Below are 23,028 nucleotides of genomic sequence, written 5' to 3'. Positions count from 1 at the left end.
CTCTCCAACGCATAATTATATAACTTTTTTTTATCGCTAAAATGAGGTGCCAAATATGCTTGGGTGGAAGATAATAAACCTGACTGGCTTCCCAGAGTAAAGCCTTGGTGTGGAGTCGTGCTTGTAATACTTAAATCAAAGAAAAAGTGAATTCAGGCTGCTGGCCTGGTTGGAAGGTGTCCAAAATACCCAAACGTCACCCGTGACAGTAAATTAGGAATTTCTCACCTTTTAATTAGTGGCGTATCAACTCTCTAACAAGCCCCCACCCTGCCTTTGTGAACACAGAGACATACTCAGTCACTCAGGCAGTCGTAAGAACAGGTCAGGAGCAGCAGACATGACCGGGCCCCGGCTTTGTTTAATTGGCTGCTTAACAAGGCCCGGGGACTGTGTCACCACGGCCCCTGTGATGGCCCCAGGGCTACGTGGCAGCACCGCTTGTAGCCGCCGGGCCTCGGGCTCACCCTCCCCAGTAGCACTAATTAAAACATGCACGGCTCCTTCTTCTCTCATGTGGTGGCACAGGGTTAATGTGTGTACACCAGCCTTTGTTACAGTTTCTCAGTCACTCCGAGGGGAAGACTTGATAAGCCTCGGCTAATGATTCCGCAGATTGGCTCTGCAGACTGCCGAGCTCAGTATCCGACCACCGACTGTTTCGCTTTAACTCCCACTTTTCTTGTCACATTCCCCTCACTCGCAGCTCATCCTCCAACCCCGCCCTGCCCTTGACTTTTCTTTTACTTTGTTGCACTCAAACTTTTTTCTTTTCATATGTGAGGGTCAGCGGGGGCTGTCAGCGTTTGTTCCAATGTAAGTGTGTCAACATGTCAGAATGGGCTTCGATTTTGACTGTCCTGTCCAAATGTGAATTTCCCCCATCTCTGTCATTCCCTCTCGCTCTACAGCAATTGGGTTTTTGATTATTTCATCTCTCTGTTGCAGAGCACCACTTAATAAATAATGACTGGCTGATTGATTTCTCCCTCCCCGTTCCCTCCATCAACCCTCTCCCATTCTTTCTCCCAATCTCTTCATCACACTTGCTCTCAAAACACGCTCCCTTCACTTTTCTTTCATATACGCCATGATCCTTGTTCTCTGCCTCTTCCTGTTACTTGAGATTTTCTATTTTTTTCTTCCTCTCCTGTCTTCCTTTCTTACCCTGCTTGTCAATTCTCTCTGTCCTCCACAGCACGCCATGATGCTCCCCGTTCTCACCCATCATATCCGCTACCACCAGTGTCTCATGCATCTGGATAAGCTCATCGCCTATGTCTTCAAGGAGCGCTGCCTCCTTCAGGTAAGAATCTGTCATGACTGTTTGATGTGACTGTGAAGGCCTGTCCCAAGCTTACTTAAAGGCTGGCATAGATGATAACTAACAAGATAGATAACATTAGGCGAATCCGTGCAGTGCTTTCAGGCGGTGCACAGTCTACAGGTTAGATAGGCCGATAAAAAAGTAAACATTCTGTGCAGGAGCTTGTTATGCACAGAGATCCAGGGAGGCAGCGTTTCCCCTCATTACTGTGCCCGATCCACCTCTGCAGGGATAGTTCAGGTGGAAACAGGGGCTCAGGAGTCAGCTAAGGTAACACACACACTGGCCTGAGTCATATCTCTGCAGTGAGCAGCCCAGGTCTGCTGTGAGTTGCAGTGACAGTAGTCAGGACAACGACAGCCTCCTCCGTAATGCCAGCTCTCCCCTGTCAGGTCCACAGCCTCAAGCTGTGTGCTCTCAGAGTGAGCTCCACGGCTGCCTCCAGCAATATTGAAGAGCTGTCATAACCTGATACATTAGAAATCAATGTGTTGTAGCCTATACATAGTTAAAAAGGGGAAGGATGCATTAAGATTCGCTCAGGGCTCTGTGTGTCTGTGTGCCAGACTGCTCAGTGGTCTGAGAGCATTTGTGTGTGGTTTTTGCACATATCGATCAATGATTGGCCTTTTTGTCGTTTGCATAATGACGACCTGTCATTACAAGCGCTAAAAAGGAAACACTGGCTTGCGAGGCCAGCCGGTAGCTGACAAGCTGCGGCCTCTTTCATCGTGAAGATGTCCATTTGAGCTTCAATGGTTGGTCTCTCTAGGGATATGTTAATTGATCTGTCCCTCCCCCTTTCTCCTTCAACTCCTTCATCTCCCGTAGAAGACGCACAGATGGAAAGAAAAACAATCATTTATACATAACAGCTCACAGGCAGCGCGCACTACAGGCTTCTGCAGCGCCTGTTGCCTGCCTGCATTGCAATTCTTGCCATTGAGGTGGTAATACAGTGGCATCGCTGTGTATCTGTGTGTGGACAAAGCCAGGGCTGTCAGCAGTTCGCCACTACTGGGACTGAAATGACCCAAGTAGGGAGCCATCATTGCTGGGCTTAAAACACTTTCCTCATCTACAGCACACACACAGCAGCGCCTAATGTCCCACAGCACTCACACACACTCTGCGCCCAGATAGATTCAGACAGAACGGCTGCAGGAGTGCAGCGGTGCCTGCTCAAACAGCCCCGCTCCGAGTCAGAGCGGGTTTCAGATCCGCCGTCACTTCTCATTTGCCTCCACTCGGATGGGATGATCACATTTAATGAGATAAATGTTTTCCTGTGACAGTCCGCTCATTTAACATGAGGAGAATCAGCTCCCACCCTTTGATTGCATTACAAATGAATTGTACTTTGATAGAAGGTTTGTGTGCTTTGAATATAATTTATCCTTAGTTGTGTCGAACGCATAGGTATAAAAGTTTTGGCACAGTGGCTACCATATTGTTTGTTTCAAGGAGAATGGAACAAACACCAACACACAAGGAAGCGAACTGGTTGCATTGCAAGTTGTAACCATGTGATGAGCAAAAGAGAAGATCTGGCTATGAAACTGCGCTCAGTCAGCATACCCTGGATAATCCTGTATTATCCAGGGTGGCCAGTTGTTTAAATATTATCATCAATATAACCTGAGACTAGTCACTGCGATCAAAAAACCATCAGCTAAGTTTTTACTGAGGTCACAGAGCAAAGGAGCCGAGTGCTGTTTTCTCATAAACTTCTATACAACCTGAGAAATTTTCATCCCTTGGTGGCCATGAAAAAAAAAAAATGCAGGTTTAAGGCGTTTCTTCTGCATTGGCTTCACTTTTCAGACCCAGAAGCCACAGTCCATCCATCTTTAACACTGTCTGTGATTCAGCTGCAGTGGAGGGTGTACACACAGACTGCCAGAGCTTCTCCTCAGTACGACTAACAAATTGTTGTGGATTGTTTGGTCAGTCTTGCGTAATGCATGCCAAAGCACCAGCTTTGCTTGTTGCTTGTTTTGACCCTGCATTACAACAAGAGCAATGACAAACAAGTAATTTCTTACAGAAGCTGAGTTGTTCATTTATAAATATATGTGAAATATTTTACAAAATAAGTACTTTTACAAGTGATTTAGATCTTAAAATATATAGTAGCATTCACTAAACAAAAACAGCAGCTTATACATCTAAACGATTTAATTATTGTAGAAGGATTACAAAAAAATGTAAAATTGAATGTTGGATGAAGTGGTGTTAGATACGGAGCCCCACGAGGAACATTGGAGGGGAAAACATGAAGATGAACCTTTGTGAGATCTCGCAAAATAGGCCGCATACTTCGGAGGCCGCCAGCTCGAAGCTGGCCGGGAGTTCGAGGCACGATGCGCCGGGAGGTCGAGGCACGATGCGCCGGGAGTGCGGTTCTAGTGAGCCTCTAGTGGCCTCGACCTCCCGGTCAGCTTCGAGCTGGTGGGTAACAGACGTAACAGCACTTTTGCAAATATGTGATGTCTTGATAAGCCGAGCAGATATTTGAACTTTACACAGCTACATTCACGCCTGAAAATATGTTAGAAGTTTATTTTGTGATGCAGAAAGAGTAATATTAAAACTAAGTAGCTGCTGCCATTGTTGGAAACTATAGTTGGCTGGGCCGTGCTATGAATTCTGGGATAGGTTGGTGTTACGTTCCCCTAAAAGGGGTCTAGGTGATGAGGGGGTGGGGGAGTATAACAAAATGTGTCCGGGTCAGAAAAAAGAGTCAAAATGGTTAAATTAAAGAATTTTATTAAAGTTTCTATTAATGTTCAACTAAAAGAGACGGACAAGCTGCTATCACCATTTAAGGAAACAAACAAAACTCAAGCGTTGGTCAGTAAAGTAAAACATAAGTCAAAAAGAGAGGGCAGCTCACTAGCTGCAAACACAGACACGCAGCTCACTAGCTGCAAACAGCAAAAACACATGGCACTCTGGCCCAGAGCTCACCTTTCCCTGGGCTTAAATACTTTTAATTACTGATGCGAGTCAGCTGTGTAAAAGAGAAAGGTGGCACCTCAGGCAGAAGAGATTGTAGGACACGCCCACACAAGCACCTTCAGGAGGAGGCCCTGATAGGGCCGTAACAGTTGGGCCACGAAGGATACACCGACTCGGCCTTCAAATGCGACCTGCGAAGATCTCGCAAAAGTTCATCTTTATTTTTTTTTTTCTCCAATGTCCCTTGCAGGGCTCCGTAGTTAGATGCCCTAAAAAAGATACTGAAAAAAACAACTAAAATAGAATAAGAAACACGTTTTAATAGATTTATTAATGTTAAAGTTTATCAGACCATCCTAATCTGCCTGCACTTTAGCCCCTCAGCTCTCCTCCTGAGGCCCTATAACCATCAGATTTGGCTAATTTGCTCAGGATTTCACTCTGTATTTGCTCAGATTGGTTCTCCACACTCTGTTCAGTTCAGCTACGGTTCCCCCACTGCCCTGACAGCCTGCAACCCGCCCGGTACGCCACACTTTTCCCTCTGACCCAGGCCAACATCCCATCAGCCCTGCAGTTATTAATCATCTTTTACCTAACTACAGTGCCCTATGTATTTATTTATCAATCACAGCTATCTAGCTGTGTCTCACGTTACAGCAGGCGTCATGTTAAAATTTGTGTTGCTAAGCAATACCACATCTGTTGTTTTACATCATTTTCTGTGGCGTCAAAATGACGTCCTCAGTGATTCTAGGTATAAGTAATCATGAATTCTTTATCTTTTTATCCCCCACATCACATATTATCTTTCTAAAAACTTAAATTAAACCACCTACTTTAGGAAAAGTTGTGAAATATGAGATGTGGTTACATGATTTTTAAAAAAGCCAAGGGATCAAAATGACCCCCTCAGCGGTTCTACCGTGAACTGACGCTACCACACATTGGAGGTGATAATTTAAAAGCATCTGTTCATCCTCACCTGTTTCTTCATGTAGAGGTGCAAGGTGTCCTTCACCTGACTGCTTCATTTGGGTCTACCAGCTTGGTTTGTGGCATAAAACAAAAATAATCTCAAACTGGCGAGTTTGTTCTTTTCGCACCAAGAAAAGCGTGCGCATGACGTGGTTGCACTGTATATGGATCAACAAATGTATCACCACTTCCTGGTTTTTGGGCTGACAGTGATTATTATTATTATTATTATTATTATTAATATAGTTATTTTTGTTTTATCTGCATTTCATCTCATTAATTTTACATATTTGTTTCACTCCTTAAGTCCTTGAGCCAGCCTGACATGTAGAATTATACCAACTTAACACACTTTATTAGGCTCATTTCTATGCACAGCACCAGCATGGGAAGAAAACCCTGGAATAATACTATAAATATTAATTACATTTCACACTTCAAATCCGAAACAAAAACAGAAGTGCTTCATGAAAATGCTTTTCAGGATCTTTAAATATAGACTAGACTGACTCACAGGTCATCATATATACTTGCCTACAGTCTTTAAATCCTCATGTTGAAGGCTATAGTGAGTATTTCTCCAATGAGGAGCCAGACTTCAGTGGTCTGTCTGGGTTTGGAGCAGTTGAATATGTATTTGTGAATGGCTTTTCTTGTTCCATCTATGTAGAGTAATGAGCTGTACTCCTGTTAAAGGAATGAGAATTTATTTCCCTTTTTTCATAAGAGATGAAAGCGGCTTATCATCTGAGAAGAGCTGGGTGCAATCGATGCTTGTTTTCAGCTCATTCTCTATAATGTTTAATGAACGCTTATCTGTAAATCCAAATTGTAAGGAGAATAAATGTTGCTGATGTACATTCACCATAGTAAACTCAGTCGGCGAAGCCATGAAACATCTTTTGATTCTCTGTGCAGCAACATACCTGCTTATGCAGTAGAGAAAGGCAATGTGATCCCGGCATGAGGCAACTGACAAAAACCCAGCCTGAGAGCGGGAGCCTCTGCACTCTGCACTTCCCCCCCGCCCGACTGCAGTGGAGCCTGGGCCCTTTGAAGCTCCTCTTCTGAGAGCCTCCCCGTTAAACATTTAACATTTAAAACTTAGGAGGGGCGGGGCAGGGTTGGAGAGACATGTGTTCATGGTCGCCACATGCTCCCGCATCCCCACATCCAACAGACCCTCATAATCCCACCCAGCCCCCTGTTGCTTCATCCTCGTTCCTCGCTTTTGACCCATGCTGACAGAATGAGAGGCATCACAGAGCATCTCAATAATTTAACTGTACAAGTCCACAGCCCTGCCTCTGATATTGCATGCTTTTGTTTGTGTGCCCCTGTGAATACGACTGTGACTCTGTGTACTGGGGTATTTTATTTGTTTTCATGGCGACACATTACCATCCATGTGATTGAGGTGTCCATTTGATTCAGTTGGGGAATACCGTTTCACATGCTTTGAGTGTTTTCTTTTGTTTCAGGTTGAATACCTGAGTTTTTCATTTTATAAAATAAAATATTGCTAGTGCTATGTACTGTATGCTGGATATTAGAATGATACAGTATTTATTTATTGCCAGGACTTTTGTGGTTGCTGAACACATGAACTACAATATGGAACTAACTGTTAACAGTAGCTAAAATGTAGCGTGAATTGGACCCATGTGTACAAGACCTTTCCGAATTCTGACAATCCAATATGGCTGCCAGGTTGGGTGTTTGGCACCAGATGTTTTTTAATATTGGAATTGAAAGGGTTGATTGCTGTTATTGCCTAAGGCTTGAGAATAGGTGTAGTCAGCTTGACATCACCTATTTCTTTGTGAAGTACTGTTGTGAAGGTAAAAATTTAGCATTTTTGCTGCTTTTGGAGCCCAATGTGTGATCATTTTAGAAAGTCCCGAGTGCTTACATTTTCAGCTAACTAGCTAGCAGATTTGGTTAGCTCAGTGCAATCAAAGTTATAAAATACATACTAGAATTTCACACTCAAGCTTAGGTTTTCAGTCATCCAAGACATTGTAGTCTTGAGTGCTTTAAAAAAAAAGCAACTGGAGACTTCTATCAGGTTGTAAAGATGTTTCACCTCTCATCCCAGACGTCTTCATTTCAAATTGGTGAAAAGGTACGGGTATTTAATCCCTACTGGGGGTTGGCCCATTTGAAGGTAGTCCTGATGGTCGTTGACCCACAATTAATCACGCGAGTCATCGCAGTCAAAAGCCAAGGTGTGACATAAAGGAATGGGTCGTTAACATACCTGGACCCAAAGTGTGAAACCTCTGTAAGATATTGCCCCAACCCATCGCTGTGAGAGCTATTCAGGTCACATGATTGTGGGTTTCTCATGGTTGAAATGCCCGAAAAAGAATCTCAAGACTGCATAAATATTTTTAGGTTTTTCAGAAACCTTAACAAATCAATTTTTAGGGATATTTTATTTTTATTTTGTTTTAAAGAATTAATTTAAAGAAATGTTTTAGACAGACTATACCAAAGTTTGGCAAACTAAATCTTTACTCAGACAATCCATATATATGTATGTAGGTATATATAACCAACAGGCTAGTAAAATACTAGATTTTCACTCACCAGAACCAAAGTACACACTACTCAAATGCTTTGTGTCAAATAGCAAACCATAAAATTAGTCAAATAACTTTAAAAATGCTTGGAAATGGATCAAAATCACCCACACATGGAAGAGGTCCATTTTAATTACTCAGAGCAGTGGACGAGGCCTAAGAGATATCTTTCAGCTCCATTTGTCAAGACACCTGTCAATCAATGTGACCACGCCCTTAACTCAGTTATCTAGGTCAATGGGTTATTTAAAATACATCCCACTCAGACTTGTTGTGTAAGAAAATATCTGTTTTGTTCTGTTTTTAAAAAAAAAAACTGGCTGTAAACGTGTTTATTTGTGCTGTGAAGCTGGGTACGTTCAGACACCGTCAGTCGATTGCGATTGACTCACTTTGAGGGAAAAACTATAGCCAGTTTGCTTCATTTTTCAGCCGCTTAATCTGAACCAGTACCTAAGGCTATAGTTTTATATTTCTAGTTTGTCTGATTTGACTGATTGATACAACTACCACAACACGAGACAGATATATTGTACGAATGATTCATCTTGAAGACTACTGCGCCTGCCTGATGTTTACATTCTTCGATTCACTGTGATGGAGAGCACCGCTTGCAGTGCAAAGGTGGTTTGCAATGGATATAGTTTGCATTATGTATTAGTGAAGAGACTGAAAGAACTGTTAACTCTTAAACTTGCCTAATATTGCCCACTCCCCTCTCATAAAGTTGTCTGAGAAAATACAAGGAGCCCAAGTGGATTTCTTACAGTTCTTGCAGTCTCCATGTGGTGTGCCCCGCTGTGGTTCATCAGAACTGCTTGTTGGAAGGCTCTCTCTGGAAACCTCCTTCTCCCACACATGCCCGGGGTTAAATTGGAGAAGGGTTGTATCGAACCATTTCTGTACCTTTCTAACAATCCATCCGATATTCACTCCCACTCCATTCTGTGATTGGCCAGCTGTATGGAGGCGAGGAAGATGCCAGCGTTGGAGTTCTCACTCAGCAGGATGAAAACGGGGGTAACACCAACAACCAGATTGGAATTAATTGAATCAAACGCATTAATTACTTAACAAACAGATTTAAATACAACACCAATTGAAGGCTAAGTCCTCAAAGAGCCGCGGGGTCTGTGGGAGCTTCCAAATCAAAGAAATCAGTAAAACCTAAGCTGTTTCAACATGCGTCTATGTCTTTGTAATCCCTTGCAAAAATAACGAATCAAACATAACTCTGTTCAAGCCTGATCCTACATTTTTAGAAATTAATGAGCTTCTACTTAGTGAGCGAAGTTGTTCAGAGACAAAATCTTTATAGATTAAACCCTCATGGCATGTTGGTAAAAGACTGTATCAGTATTGTGATGCAGTGCAGTTAGTCAAGTCTAATTTACAACGAGCCCAGAATGCTTCAGTCACATTGTTGAGTGGGACAAAAATCACATGACTCTGCATGGCTTTGCGCCTGCATAAGTGATAGATATGCTGCATCCATATTCTCCTTCATGATCCTTAAGGGCTGCGTCTCTTTCTCTCCCACCACAATCGAAGCTTGTACAAAAAGGGGCGGTCCAACTTTCCTTTTTGCCGCCATTGCACCATAACTCCGAAATAACCTTCCTGGCGATCTCAGACATGGGTCAAGTGTGACTGTTTTTAAGTGTTAGTGAAGGCACACCTTTTTCCATGAAGCATTCAGCAGCCGCTGATGGGAAACACTGGATGGAGAATGGTTTGATGTGATTGTGTGTAGGAGGAGGGAAAACTATGAAACGTGTGTTCCTCTCGCTTCTTGATATTTCCATAACAAATGTGCCTATTTTATAATATTCATCTGTGCCTCCTAAAAGATTATTTCCACACAAGAGTTAACCTGTTCTCACCAATATTTCCATAAGAAATGAATGAAAGGCGATTCGCTAAGTGTTTCATTATGTGAAGGACGTGATAACGAGCGCGGTTATATTCTCAAAGAACTGAAAGCCAAGCTGTCATCATGTGGCTAAACAGCCATCATTCAGAACAGATCTCCAATATTCTCTTTTGTTCTTCACAAATATCCAAAGCATACAACCAAAGCTGTTGCCTCGTTATGGCTGTCAAATCTTTAAAACGCCACAAACTGGATTATGTATTAAGGATTTCTGATGGACAGAATCTCTTTGCTCAAGCTTTGACTTGTGTCGTGAACATCCATCAACGTAATGGTAACTCTGTTTTATATCCTCAACCCCTTTTTTTTCGCTGTTTTTTTTCTTTAACCTTTAAAGCCTGGTTTTTATCCATGCACTATTTTAAATAAAGCTGTACAGAGTAATTACATCATTGTGTTTGCCAAGCAGGCAGATCGGCCCATCGGTTTTCCCTGCACGCGGGTGCACGAGCAGCACCCTTTCCAGTCAGGTCCTCTGCTCTCAGCTGAGCGATGATGTTTATTTCCGTTTAGCCAAAGGCGGTCGAGCAGCAGCCGAGGCAGCGATCGCTAAATCCGAATCACTCCAATACTTAACGGAGTCATTATCTTGACAGGAACAGTTGCAGACGTCAATCCTGTCCACAGAATCACTGCTGTTGGTTGTTGTTCTTAGCAGTGAGGGATCTGCAGTGTTTACTCGTGTATTTTGTTTCATACTTTTTTTTTCTTTAGAGGGCCCAGCACCGTAGTTCAGGCTGTGTAGTAGGCAGTCATTGACTGGTGTTTGACATCACACAATGGGGGAGGTGAGATTGGATGTAGACGTGGTGGGTTGTTTTTACTTATATTTTTATTTTTTTCTCATCAAAGTGTCAACGCGGTGCTGAGAATTGCTTGATTTCTGTTTGTGTCATGTCAAATAACTGACTTTTTTTTTTACCCACCTCCCTCAGAATGCTGTTACTTTTAACCAGGGAAGAAAAAAATAACAGATGCTGTTGAATTTGTCGTTTCTGTGTTCAGGGCTACAAAGCTGAAGGCCTCTTGAGCAACTATAAATATTGAAACCTCTCTGTTAACGTTTTACATATATATCTCATTGGAGCCTGAAATTGATTTGAAGTTGGCTGAAAGGAGACAAGCATTTTGAAAAGCAAGCCCAGGGGAAAGAGTAGTTGGAGTCTTTTTATTTTTTCTGGGCTGAGATTAACATTCTCCTAATGTAAGATTGATAAAGGCTTGACATATCCTACTGAGCCCTATCTTTTCCCTTTTTCTTCCCTCAGCGAGTTTGAGATGTTCAGCTGCGGCAGTCTTTCTAGGCACAGCGGTTTTTGTCCTTTTTTCAAACAAAGCTGAATGTCGACTAATGCGTTTCCTTCAGGGTTGCTTTACTTTAAATTCCCACTTTTGGCTCTCTTTACAGGTTTGAAAGTTTTAGTCATTAATTTTCATGCAAACAACTTTCTCTGTGAGAAAGAAGAGGAATCCTTTTTCTCTCTTAGCAGCTCACCTAAGTAGAGCTACCTCCCCTCTTTCTCCTCCATCCAGCATTATTAGGCTGCTTTTCTGGTGTTACAGTTGGTAATTAGTCAATTAGTCAGTCTAAGTCCAGGATGGTAAATGGAAATCAGACTCTGTGGAGATTTTACACCAGGCCTCGGGAGGTTTTGGTCATGTTGTTGATGTCTAAATGCTGTCAGTTTGGCTTTTGCTGCTCACTGTGCGCTGCACTTGCCCTTTGTAAAAGCGTATTTGTGGTATTGCGTTGTTGTCTGCAAAGAATTTATAAATACTAAAGAGAGAGTCTAGAATAAATGGAGTCCTGTGGAGCTCTAGCCCAGAGATGTTGAACCATCTTCCTCAATTTTCATTATGTTTTTTAACAGAAATGGTCCAGATACAGTTCAATGTTTTATTATTTTGAGAACTCTTGATTGCAGTACAATAGTTTTCACAGCAACCCGGGCCACTTTATGGTGTGCACCGTTTGGATTTCATGCATTTGCAGCCATCCAGTAGAGGTGATAGATGGCCAAAACCAGCTGCTTCTTTTCTGGGGAAGACAAATTCCCCTGGATTTTAGCTGTCATAAAGAATCTGCCAAATCAAGCATGTGGAGCTGTGGCGGCACCTTGTGAATAAGGAAGAAACCAAAAGTAGCTTTATTGAAATTGTTCATTTCATGTTGTATAAATGAAATTTAATTTTTTCTTTTTGTGGAAACAACAATTATTTATTTTATTTAGAACTAACTTGATTCATTGTCTTCTAAATAAATGTGAGCCCTTTAGGATACAGTAGGATTTTATCCATATTTCCAATGAACTGGAAACATCATTCTACTTTAGTAGAAGCCTAAAACAGGAATGGCAATTGATCTCATCTATGACTTTGATGTCTGTCTTTTTAAATCTGTGGTTACAAACAAAGTGGAAAAGACACATAAGACAGTAAAAAGCAAAGAAGGACACAAGAAGCACTTACGAATGCCAAAGGGCAGCTTTTGTTAGTGTTTGTACATTGTAGCTCTTGAATACTACTACTACTTTCTTTTGAGCAAGCAGAGTGTATATAAAGAAAATTGAGGTCTTAACAGTAGAAATTTGACAACTTTGGAGAACTTCTTACATGGGCTGTTCCACAACGCAAGCCACACTATTTACCAGCTCAAATATAATGCTCCAAACTGCATACAAATGGTATAGTTCATTAACTTGGGATAACTGAGTTGAGGCCTAGCAGACAGTTGCTGGCTGCATCTGCCAAGGTCGGTCCATCTGGGAGTCAAATTGGCCATTTCCCTAACCTTTAAGTCCTCCTAAAATCCAAATGGATGAGTCAAAACAAAAAAACAAAAAAAAAACAAAACTTGACCTATTTGTGAAGTTTGTGAAACTGACTGGACTTCTTTGAGCTTTGTTCAAGACTTCTCACCTACTTCATAAACCAGGGGTAGGCAACCTTTCTGATGATGAGTGCCATCTAAACTTTCCTCAGAAGTCAATGTGCCATATGATTGCATTAGCAATAAATTTAATAACGCTCTATATGAACAGTTACACACTATATAGAACAACTTTATAGAATTACAGTGGCTTGCAAAAGTATTCGCCCCCCTTGAACTTTTCCACATTTTGTCACATTACAGCCACAAACATGAATCAATGTTATTGGAATTCCACGTGAAAGACCAAAACAAAGTGGTGCACACGTGAGACGTGGAACATAAATCATACATGATTCCAAACATTTTTCACAAATAAATAACTGAAAAGTGGGGTGTGCGTAACTATTCAGCCCCCTGAGTCAATACTTTGTAGAACCACCTTTTGCTGCAATTACAGCTGCCAGTCTTTTAGGGTCTGTCTCTACCAGCTTTGCACATCTAGAGACTGAAATATTTGCCCACTCTTCTTTGCAAAGCAGCTCCAGCTCAGTCAGATTAGATGGACAGCGTTTGTGAGCAGCAGTTTTCAGATCTTGCCACAGATTCTCGATTGGATTTAGATCTGGACTTTGACTGGGCCATTCTAACACATGGATATGTTTTGTTTTAAACCATCCATTGTTGCCCTGGCTTTATGTTCAGGGTCATTGTCCTGCTGGAAGGTGAACCTCCGCCCCAGTCTCAAGTCTTTTGCAGACTCCAAGAGGTTTTCTTCCAAGATTGTCCTGTATTTGGCTCCATCCATCTTCCCATCAACTCTGACCAGCTTCCCTGTCCCTGCTGAAGAGAAGCACCCCCAGAGCATGATGCTGCCACCACCATATTTGACAGTGGGGATGGTGTGTTCAGAGTGATGTGCAGTGTTAGTTTTCCGCCACACATAGCGTTTTGCATTTTGGCCAAAAAGTTCCATTTTGGTCTCATCTGACCAGAGCACCTTCTTCCACATGTTTGCTGTGTCCCCCACATGGCTTGTGGCAAACTGCAAACGGGACTTCTTATGGTTTTCTGTTAACAGGCTTTCTTCTTGCCACTCTTCCATAAAGGCCAACTTTGTGCAGTGCACGACTAATAGCTGTCCTATGGACAGATTCCCCCACCTGAGCTGTAGATCTCTGCAGCTCGTCCAGGGTCACCGTGGGCCTCTTGGCTGCATTTCTGATCAGCGCTCTCCTTGTTTGGCCTGTGAGTTTAGGTGGACGGCCTTGTCTTGGTAGGTTTACAGTTGTGCCATACAGAGATGGGCAGTAACGCGTTACTTGTAACGCGTTACTTGTAACGCGTTACTGTAATCTGATTACTTTTTTCGAGTAACGAGTAAAGTAAGGGATTACTATTGCAAAATCGGTAATTAGATTACCGTTACTTTCCCGTAGGAACGCTGCGTTACTGCGTTACTAAAACCGTGATTTTTTGCGAGAATGTCTCACGACAGTGACGTAAGCGAGTGCGCCGTTAGTGACAACAGCTGTGTGCAGATCAACAATGGATCATATATCGAGTGCGGGAGAGAGTATGAGCGTGCAGCGTTTAAAGTGTGGAAGTACTGACCTTACTTTGAGTTTGATTCCATAAAAAGTGACAAAAACATTAGTGTCCATCGTGCGTGGGAAGAAAACTTCTTTTTACAGCGAAAAAAACCCCTAAACTTCCAAGGAAGCACCAAGAGCGCAACGACGTAATGGGAAACTCACAGAGACACTGCCGTATCCTTCCACTGACCGCTGCACACCTGCACCAGGGTAAACCTCCGCCTACTGCAGTCCTGCTTTACAGGTGAAAATAGAGCAACAGGACCGCTGAGTCTTTGACTTTATTTATGTTCTGCTGTGTTTTACTTGCATCTATTTGAAAGAGTGAGTGTAAACACAAAAAATTATTTTATTTTATGTGCTGGAATGTGCAGAAAATAGGTTTAAATGTTAAACTCATTTATTCAACTCAGAGAATGTTGCATATAATTAAATTTTTGCTTGATGCATAAAGTTAAAAGATTAAAAATGATAAAACAAGTTAAAAAAAGAGATTTTTCCATTTGATTACATTTTGTATGATGGATTATGTAGAAAAAGTAGAATTGGGCTGAAAGATCTATCGCTTTATCACCTCTTCAGGTTGTAAATCGTGTTTTTAAAAAGTAACTAAGTAACTAAGTAATTAATTACTTTTGAAAATAAGTAATCAGTAAAGTAACGGGATTACTTTTTTGGGGAAGTAATCAGTAATTAGTTACTGATTACTTTTTTCAAGTAACTTGACCAACACTGGTGCCATACTCTTTCCATTTCTGAATGATTGCTTGAACAGTGCTCGGTGGGATGTTCAAGGCTTGGTAAATCTTTTTGTAGTCTAAGCCTCCTTTAAATTTCTCAATAACTTTATCCCTGACCTGTCTGGTGTGTTCTTTGGACTTCATGGTGTTGTTGCTCCCAATATTCTCTTAGACAACCTCTGAGGCCGTCACATAGCAGCTGTATTTGTACTGACATTAGATTACACACAGGTGCACTCTGTTGAGTCATTAGCACTCATCAGGCAGTCTATGGGCAACTGACTGCACTCAGACCAAAGGGGGCCGAATAATTACGCACACCCCACTTTTCAGTTATTTATTTGTAAAAAATGTTTGGAATCATGTATGATTTTCGTTCCACTTCTCACGTGTGCACCACTTTGTGTTGGTCTTTCACGTGTAACTCCAATAAAAGTGATTCATGTTTGTGGCTGTAATGTGACAAAATGTGGAAAAGTTCAAGGGGGCCGAATACTTTTGCAAGCCACTGTATATTTGTTCGCAGATGTTAGCAGCTATCAGCTATTTTGAAACAAAAAAGACACTTTTTATTCATAACAAGAACTCCATAACAGCAAATGCAAATGCTATTTATGGTCTCCTCACAACAATGATAAGAAAAATAAACTGGGCCAGTAGGGCATATTTGTTAATACAGGGATACACATGTTAATGTGATCTCTGGTCTCCCACTCAGATACACAGGTCTCCGAGTGTCCAGCATTCAGACGGCTACCTGAGGACACTCATGTGAGAGAAAATCTGCTCACACAGATATGTAGAGCCAAATACTGTCAATAAGGCCTCTGCAATGTTCTGAAGACAGTTAAACTTGTCAGGTAGTGATGTCCAGCAGGTGAAAATGCAGCTCCATGAACACGCACAGCTGTGGATTCCAGCTGCGTTAGTAGTTCTCCAAACTTTGACCCCCATAGTGTTGAGCTTTTCAGTTCTATCAGCTGCATTTCGATGTCCTCTGTGTCCATCCAGTTTAATGCAAACCCAACTGCTCATTAAAGCTTTCTGGTTTGATCATAAAAGAAAACATTGGTCCATAAACCTGAAAGTCCACAAAACGCATTGTGAGTTCTGTCTCAAGTCTACGGATGTATCCGTTTATTTCAGTGGTGCTGATGCTGCGCTGAGCGGACAACTCCTGAAGTATTTGAAGTGTCGGAATGTGGAAATTTCAACATCGCTTGCATTTTAAAACTGCCAGCTAGCAACGTCCCTCTCACCGGTAGGCTAAGTTATTTTTAGCCAATTACAAGTTGAATCTGGTAGTTTGGGTTGTTAGCTAAGATACCGTCATTAAGAAGTGGCACAACTAATGTGTCTATGTGAGCTAATTTGCACTGTGCACCTCTGGCCCGGCCATTTTTTATTTATTTATTTATTTTTTTAATGCACCTTCTTAGATTAATTCACTGCGTGTCGTGCCATCAGTTAACCCTTCGCATGCCGGCTGTGGCACGCGTGCCCAAGGTTGCCGACCCCTGTCATAAACCATACAGCTGGTATGCCAGACGATATGATTAATAGAGATCCTGTAAAGTTGGACTTTTAACTTGGGAGTCTTTTGGGATTGACTGACTTTTGGAACCAACCTCAAGAGGCCACTAGAGGAACTGCAGCTTTTGGCGGTTCTACACTGACCTGGAGGTCAATTGTTTTTCCCGTATTCCTTTATTCTGCTCCCAAGTGGCAGCTCAGATGTCAATATATATAGTCACTAATGCAAAATAGCAACAAATGCATTAAGAATGCAAATAGCATCACTGAAAAAAAAGTCTCATGACCTAAGCAGCCCAAACACTCGAGCAATGCATATACCAGGAACTTTGCATTTGACTACAACTGGAATATTTTGTAAAAGTTAGGTAAATTAAACTCCTTGGAAAATTAGTGGCTTTTATTTTAGTGTTTGGCGCTGTGAAAAAGAGTCATGAAAAATATTTGATGTTCTGTTTGTGCGTGTTTTTTTTTTTTTTTTTTTTTTTTTATAGATTTTAACTTTCTTAAACAATCAAGTTGGAATGAAATGAGAAGAAACGTGCAATTTGCTCAGATTCATTTGAAAGCCGCCCAAGTATTCTGATCCAAAACTACTTTGCAGAATTGCTGTTTTTTTCTGTCTCACTTTGGTGACGAGCCAAAAGGTGACCTCACACTCGTTGTCTTGGTAATGTTACTGTGATCCATTTGCTGTATTTGGCAAATGGCCTTAGCTTTATTCACCATTTTGCCATCTGGGACACTGAATCAAAGACGCTTTCAGATGGAGTTGTTTGGAGCTCATGGTTTCCTCCATTTTGTTAAAGGACAGGATAATAGCCTGCAGCGGAGGATGAGGATTAAGTGAATGGCTCTGACCTGTTGCATCAACCATTATAATCACAATACCGAATAAAAGCATTGGTCCAACTATGGAGTTCTTTTGCGTTGCAGTGTTTGAGTCTTTTAGAGTATATTGCCTTAATTCTTTCAGTTCTTATCTTCTATTTTTTTTAACAATAGTTGATAAGCTATCTGTCAAAATATTTAATTAAAATCCAAATCCCTCCAACCTCATTGATTCTATTAGCAATAAGTGGATGTTTGCCACTGGATGCAGATGAATACTGTAATCGGTGCACACTCACAACTCAAGTATGGTGCGCCTCTTGGGTAGTTCTTATTTTAGGTCTTTAATTGGCTGAAGAGGCCAATTCTGGAACCGTTAATGTTCTCGCAGTGTGGGCATTGATGTGAGGTGCTCGAATACGGGACTCTCTCCTTTCTTTGCTGGTGCTTGCCTCTGGCAGCTTGTCTGAGATCCTCTTCATGGAGTGTGGCTCCCTCATTTAAACTGTTTTTCCATGCGATTGCGTATTGAGCGCGGTCTTCCTATTTAGAGCTGTTTATTTGGAAGTTTGATCTTGATTTTGGCCTTGATTTGTTTTTATGACCTGCTGGTGTCTGCTGGCCGGGATCTAATTTTAAGCAGAAAAAAGAAACAACGCCTCGTTCTCTATTATTTGATTGATTGAAACTATATGTACTTGAATGATTACTGCATATAAGTTGTAGCCACACAAGGGCTTGTGTTTAAACAGCCAGCATGGGTCAGTGCTTCAACGCTTTCCACTGTAGCGTTTGGCCTTTTAGAAATTACTACCTTAGTCGGCAGTAATGCAGACTCCATCTCATATATATAGGTGACCTTCCTGGTTGCAAAGAAAGCTGTTTTTACTCATGCACTGCAGCCTAAACTGTTCTAGACCAAACAGGACTCAAAAGATCAGACATTAAATGGCCTTTAACGAGCAGCTCCCCCGTGTGATGCCTGATAGCGTGCATGTGAGGATTGCTTAGGTAACAGTCTGGTGACATATCACAGCCAGTGAATGGACATCACATGTTCTGTCTGTCTGCTCTATACAGTCAGAACCACTGCTTACATCAAACAAATATGTTTCAAATTGCTACTACCGTACTTAGACTTGCTATTTTAACACAGACAGCTGTAGACCTCAGGTCAGCAGTCATTCCTGTTATTCTCCTTTGAAGTCTGTCTGATGGGCGCAGCGTAGTTGGTGTATTGTAATGCAAAGTCTCTGTGGACGAGTCTGCCAGTCACAAAAAAACGGCAGAGCCTCACGCTTGCTGTCTGATGATGAAATTTATGTCACTTGGACCCTAGCAGACTCAGAGACGAGGGAATTGTAAAGCGGCTATTATATTCTAGTTGTGGACACAGACAGCTGGAGACACCACGGATGAGTAGTCAGTCACTTTACTCTTTGTTTAAGTCTTTGATAAGTCTGACTAAAAGGTGCATGCGTAGGTCCTGCGTTGTAGGCTGGCACCTCTGCAGATAAATCTGTGCGATCATTAAAAAGCAGCCGGCTTGTCGATGCCCGCTCAGAGCCTTGCGATCGTTGTCTGGTGACGAAATTCACGTGACTTGCACCCAAGCACACTCACAGATGCCAAACTGTAACATGCTTCTAAGAGCATTCACGCAATCGGGTACAACTTCATGAAGTACTGCATGGATTCCTTGTGACGGTCAAAATGCAGAGTGTGGAAATTTTAGCTCTGAAATGGAGAGACTGCTCAACACTTGTCTTTGTATTAAACAATGATCATCACCCTGTGAGACCATTGAAATGGTCACAAGGAACTAATAATATGCATAATTGTCCAAATTCAGACGCACTACAGGTATTTTTTTATCCAAAACGGAGGACCTCCTGACACAAACTACGTAGAAGTATTTCAGATAACATCCCAGTCAGATTTTCAAAGTGTGACACAACTTCCTGTGGGTATACAAAGTGTTCAAAATATCCCCGTTTGTTAATCGACGAACGTTTCCTCTCTTTCAGCTGGCCTTAACTCACCCCAGCCATCACCTCAACTTTGGCATGAATCCCGACCACGCCCGCAACTCGCTGTCCAACTGCGGCATCCGCCAGCCCAAATATGGCGACAGGAAGGTCCACCACATGTACATGAGGAAAAAAGGTCTTTATTTCAATGTTTTCCTACTCTAAAAATGACCAGTCGTTTTTATCAGGCAACTCTAACCCTACCATCCCGGGGATTTTTTAATTTTTTTTCGCAGGAATCAACACATTGATTAACATCATGTCTCGTCTGGGACAGGATGACCCCTCCCCTTCCAGGTAGGCTGCCTGCGGGCACATATCTGTTCATGCTATCACTGACCACAGGAGCAATCAAAGGGACGATTCTTGTGATTAATATACCCGGCAGGCCTGCTGACAAGAAAATTAACTTTAACTGTGAAAGCAAGGGATTTAGCAGGTGAGCAGGTGTGTGTGTGTGTGTGTGTGTGTGTGTGTGTGTGTGTGTGTGTGTGAGAGAGTGTGCGTGCATGTGTGAGAAGCCCATCTCTCCTGCTACCTCTTCTAATGTCCTAACATCTCCGCCTTTCCTTTCGTCTCCTCCCCATCTCTAGGATCAATCACAACGAGAGACTGGAGTTCCTCGGTGATGCTGTTGTCGAGTTCCTCACCAGGTGAGAAAGCGCCTGCGAGCCTCTGATAGACACCTGCGCTAATTGAAGCCGACGAGAACACTATCGGCCTTTGTCTTTTTTTTCCTTTCTCACCTTCTCACTCCATTTCTCCCTCTTTCTCGTTGTCTACATCTATCCTCGTCTGTCACAGCCACGCTCTTCTCCATACTTTCAACTCATTCAAGACAGTGATTTACTGGTAATTGGAACTGGGATGTAAACCCCACCCCTCCCACCACCTCCTCCTCCTCGTTACCTCTCACGCCGCCCTCAACCTATTTTAATAGGCTGAAATTCTCCATGACAACTTGCAATTAGCTGTCTGGAATTGCTGTCTGGAATGCTGACTGTGTTATTGACTGCCAGGTGAGTGCGGGCGCTGCTGTCCGGCACTTACCTAAGCACAGCACACACTGCTCATTACATACATACATACATACATACATACATACATATATATATATATATATATATATATATATATATATATATATATATATATATATATATATATATATATATATATATATATATATATAGCTACTACTAATCTCATACATTACTTAGCGAGATAGCCCACCTACCTCCTCAGTGTTCCACCACTTCCTCCTCCTCTGAGAGGAAACGTGAGAAAAGTGCAGAGATTATCAGTAGCTATAGTTTTTAGACACTGGCACTATTTTTGTGTGTGTTTTGGCAATTTGCCTCTCCACACCGCCACAGTGTTTGAAATCAAACAATCAAGATGTGATTGAAGTGCAGACTTTAAGCTTTGATTCAAGGGGTTCATTAACAGTTTAGGAAGTACACCCATTTTTATATATAGTTCTCTGCTTTCAGAGGCTCAGAAGTTATTGGACATAATTGAAAAACATCTCTTTATTATTTCACGACAGATTAAACAGATAAAAGTTCTGGGGTTGATTCCAGGTGTGGTCCAAACGGACGTCAGAGCGAGGGAGGGAGGACATCGTTATGGTGGGTGGGCGGGCTGTTGGAGAGGTAATAAAAACTTGAGGAGCGACCAAATCAACAATGCGGTCTGAAATGTGGAATGAAACACAAGGAGGCAGGTGTATTCGTGTCAAGGTCTACAATCAAGAGATGCCTCCATGCATAGAAATAGAAAGGGTTTACAGCATGGCATGAACCACTGGCTACCCTCAAGAAACTGTTCTGAAAAAAGCTGTTTGGACAGAGGAGACTAAAATGAACTTGTACCGGTGTGAGGAGGATAATCCGAGGCCGATCACAGTTTTATGGCATGGGCATGTGGTGCGAGTGGAACTAGTGCTAGTGGGATAAATGATGACCCAGAGTGTACTTATCCTTATATTAATGATAGTATAAATTATGTCAACTTGCCTAATTACTATTGAATCTCTGAAAATTGGGAACTATGTATAAAAAAAGGCTATACCGTATTTTTCGGACCATAAGGCGCAAAACAGACAGATAAGTCAAACTTTACTCAACTCATTCTTCTTGCTTCCTCCACTTCCGTACCATTTATTCATTAATGTTGAATTCTCTCGCAGCTGCTCTATTCCCATGTTGTTGCAGTATATTAATGACTAACCTCGTATTGTGGATGGATTATCTCAGTTGTGCTCCTGACTGAAGTCCATAACCATCAGGAACCCTCATGCTAACTTTTGAGTGTAAAAAAGTTAGCGTTCATCCTGCAGCTTCACTGTTTATGTTATGCTAACATAGCTGTGTCACTAGCGATCACGTAGCACATCATTATATACCAGCTAGTCCAACTTCAGTAACCCTACAAAAGCCACTGCTGTTTAGTTTCTTGTCTTCATTTATGTTGGAAGTGATGGCAGAGCTGTACGTTTTATTTTTTTCAGAAGTCTCTCAGTCAGAACATGCTATATCATGTTTAGGTAACTAGCGAAACTGGCGAGCTAACTTCCTGCTAACTTCTAACTCTGTTAAGTTTAATAAATTCTGTTTTAAAGGATGCCTGGATGTTAAACTTAATTTTTACTCCTGGTAAAGGAGCAACGCTGATCATTTTATTAAGGATGAAAGAATTTAGACAGTTTTTAACTCTTCAGTGATGCTGCAGTGTTCATTTGACTTTGGGACATGAAGAGGATGAAATTTGGGACCCCGATTACTTGGTGAGGCTCCTGACTACGGCAGCCCTAATGCTCCGACAATCCATCAGGTGGTGCGGCTTCGTAGTTTGCCTTATAGTGCAGAAAATACACTAATTAATAAACAGTTAATGAGGTACTTTTGTAAAAACCCTTGAATGACAGGCCGAAAGTCTTCACTTCAATCACATTTCGATCATTTGACTCAAAATCCATCGCGGTGAAGTCCGTTAGTGTGCCACTAACTGTACTTTCCCACTGTTCCACCACATCCTCCTCCCCCGTGTCCGAGCATAAATGCTGTAACATATAAGAAAAGGGCTTTTCTCTTTCCGCGAGGTGTACCCTTCACACGCATACATGCACATAGAAAAGGGAGAATAGATTTTTATCAGATTTCCATTTGCCCACCAGCATAACTTCTCCTACCAGAATTTCATTTGTAAGCCTCAATGCTAACACTTCCATAACATCCAGGAACAGGATTAAACCTTAATAGGAGCTGACACTGGGTTACAAAGGATACCGCTTCAGCTCCTTATGCACCAGGAACTGTGTTACAAAGAAGGTGGTTAGCCTCTGTTTCTCTTGGTATCTCCGGGCATGTTTTGCCACTTTCTCTCCTTCTCACCCCCCTCCTCTTCTTCTGCCTTCTTCTTTGATTGTTAGCGTCTGACGAGACATGCTTGGCCTACGCTCTGGCCCTCTGAATTATTTATCAGCCTCTTGTCCAGTTAAATGGCTACAGCAGATCCGGCCAACTGCCTCGTGCACCTCCAGCATGCACTGCCCTTGGAGGCTATCTGCGTCTCTGCTGTTCAGCCAACAGAATATTTTGCACATTTGAATAGCTCCAAACGCTGGGTGGGAGTTAGTGTTGAG

At 42.0% G+C, this 23,028-nt stretch overlaps 1 protein-coding gene across 4 annotated transcripts in view; it reads left to right on the top strand.

The window, feature by feature from the left end:
* drosha (drosha ribonuclease III) overlaps positions 1-23,028 on the top strand; it is a 139,231-nt gene that overhangs the window by 38,571 nt on the left and 77,632 nt on the right. For 2 of the 4 annotated variants that reach the window (XM_026180200.1, XM_026180199.1), the window contains 5 exons: positions 1,199-1,306; positions 19,380-19,518; positions 19,619-19,679; positions 19,771-19,821; positions 19,976-20,035. In XM_026180200.1, coding sequence (XP_026035985.1) covers positions 1,199-1,306; positions 19,380-19,518; positions 19,619-19,679; positions 19,771-19,821; positions 19,976-20,035 — 419 coding nt within the window. The remainder of the gene's footprint in view (positions 1-1,198; positions 1,307-19,379; positions 19,519-19,618; positions 19,680-19,770; positions 19,822-19,975; positions 20,036-23,028) is intronic. The other 2 variants (XM_026180202.1, XM_026180203.1) reach the window with 1 other exon arrangement.

Source organism: Astatotilapia calliptera, chromosome 9 (genome assembly GCF_900246225.1).
Source record: "Astatotilapia calliptera chromosome 9, fAstCal1.2, whole genome shotgun sequence".
NCBI classification, from domain to species: domain Eukaryota; kingdom Metazoa; phylum Chordata; class Actinopteri; order Cichliformes; family Cichlidae; genus Astatotilapia; species Astatotilapia calliptera.
Note: the sequence above shows the minus strand (reverse complement) of the source record. Positions and strands in the feature narration are given on the sequence as shown.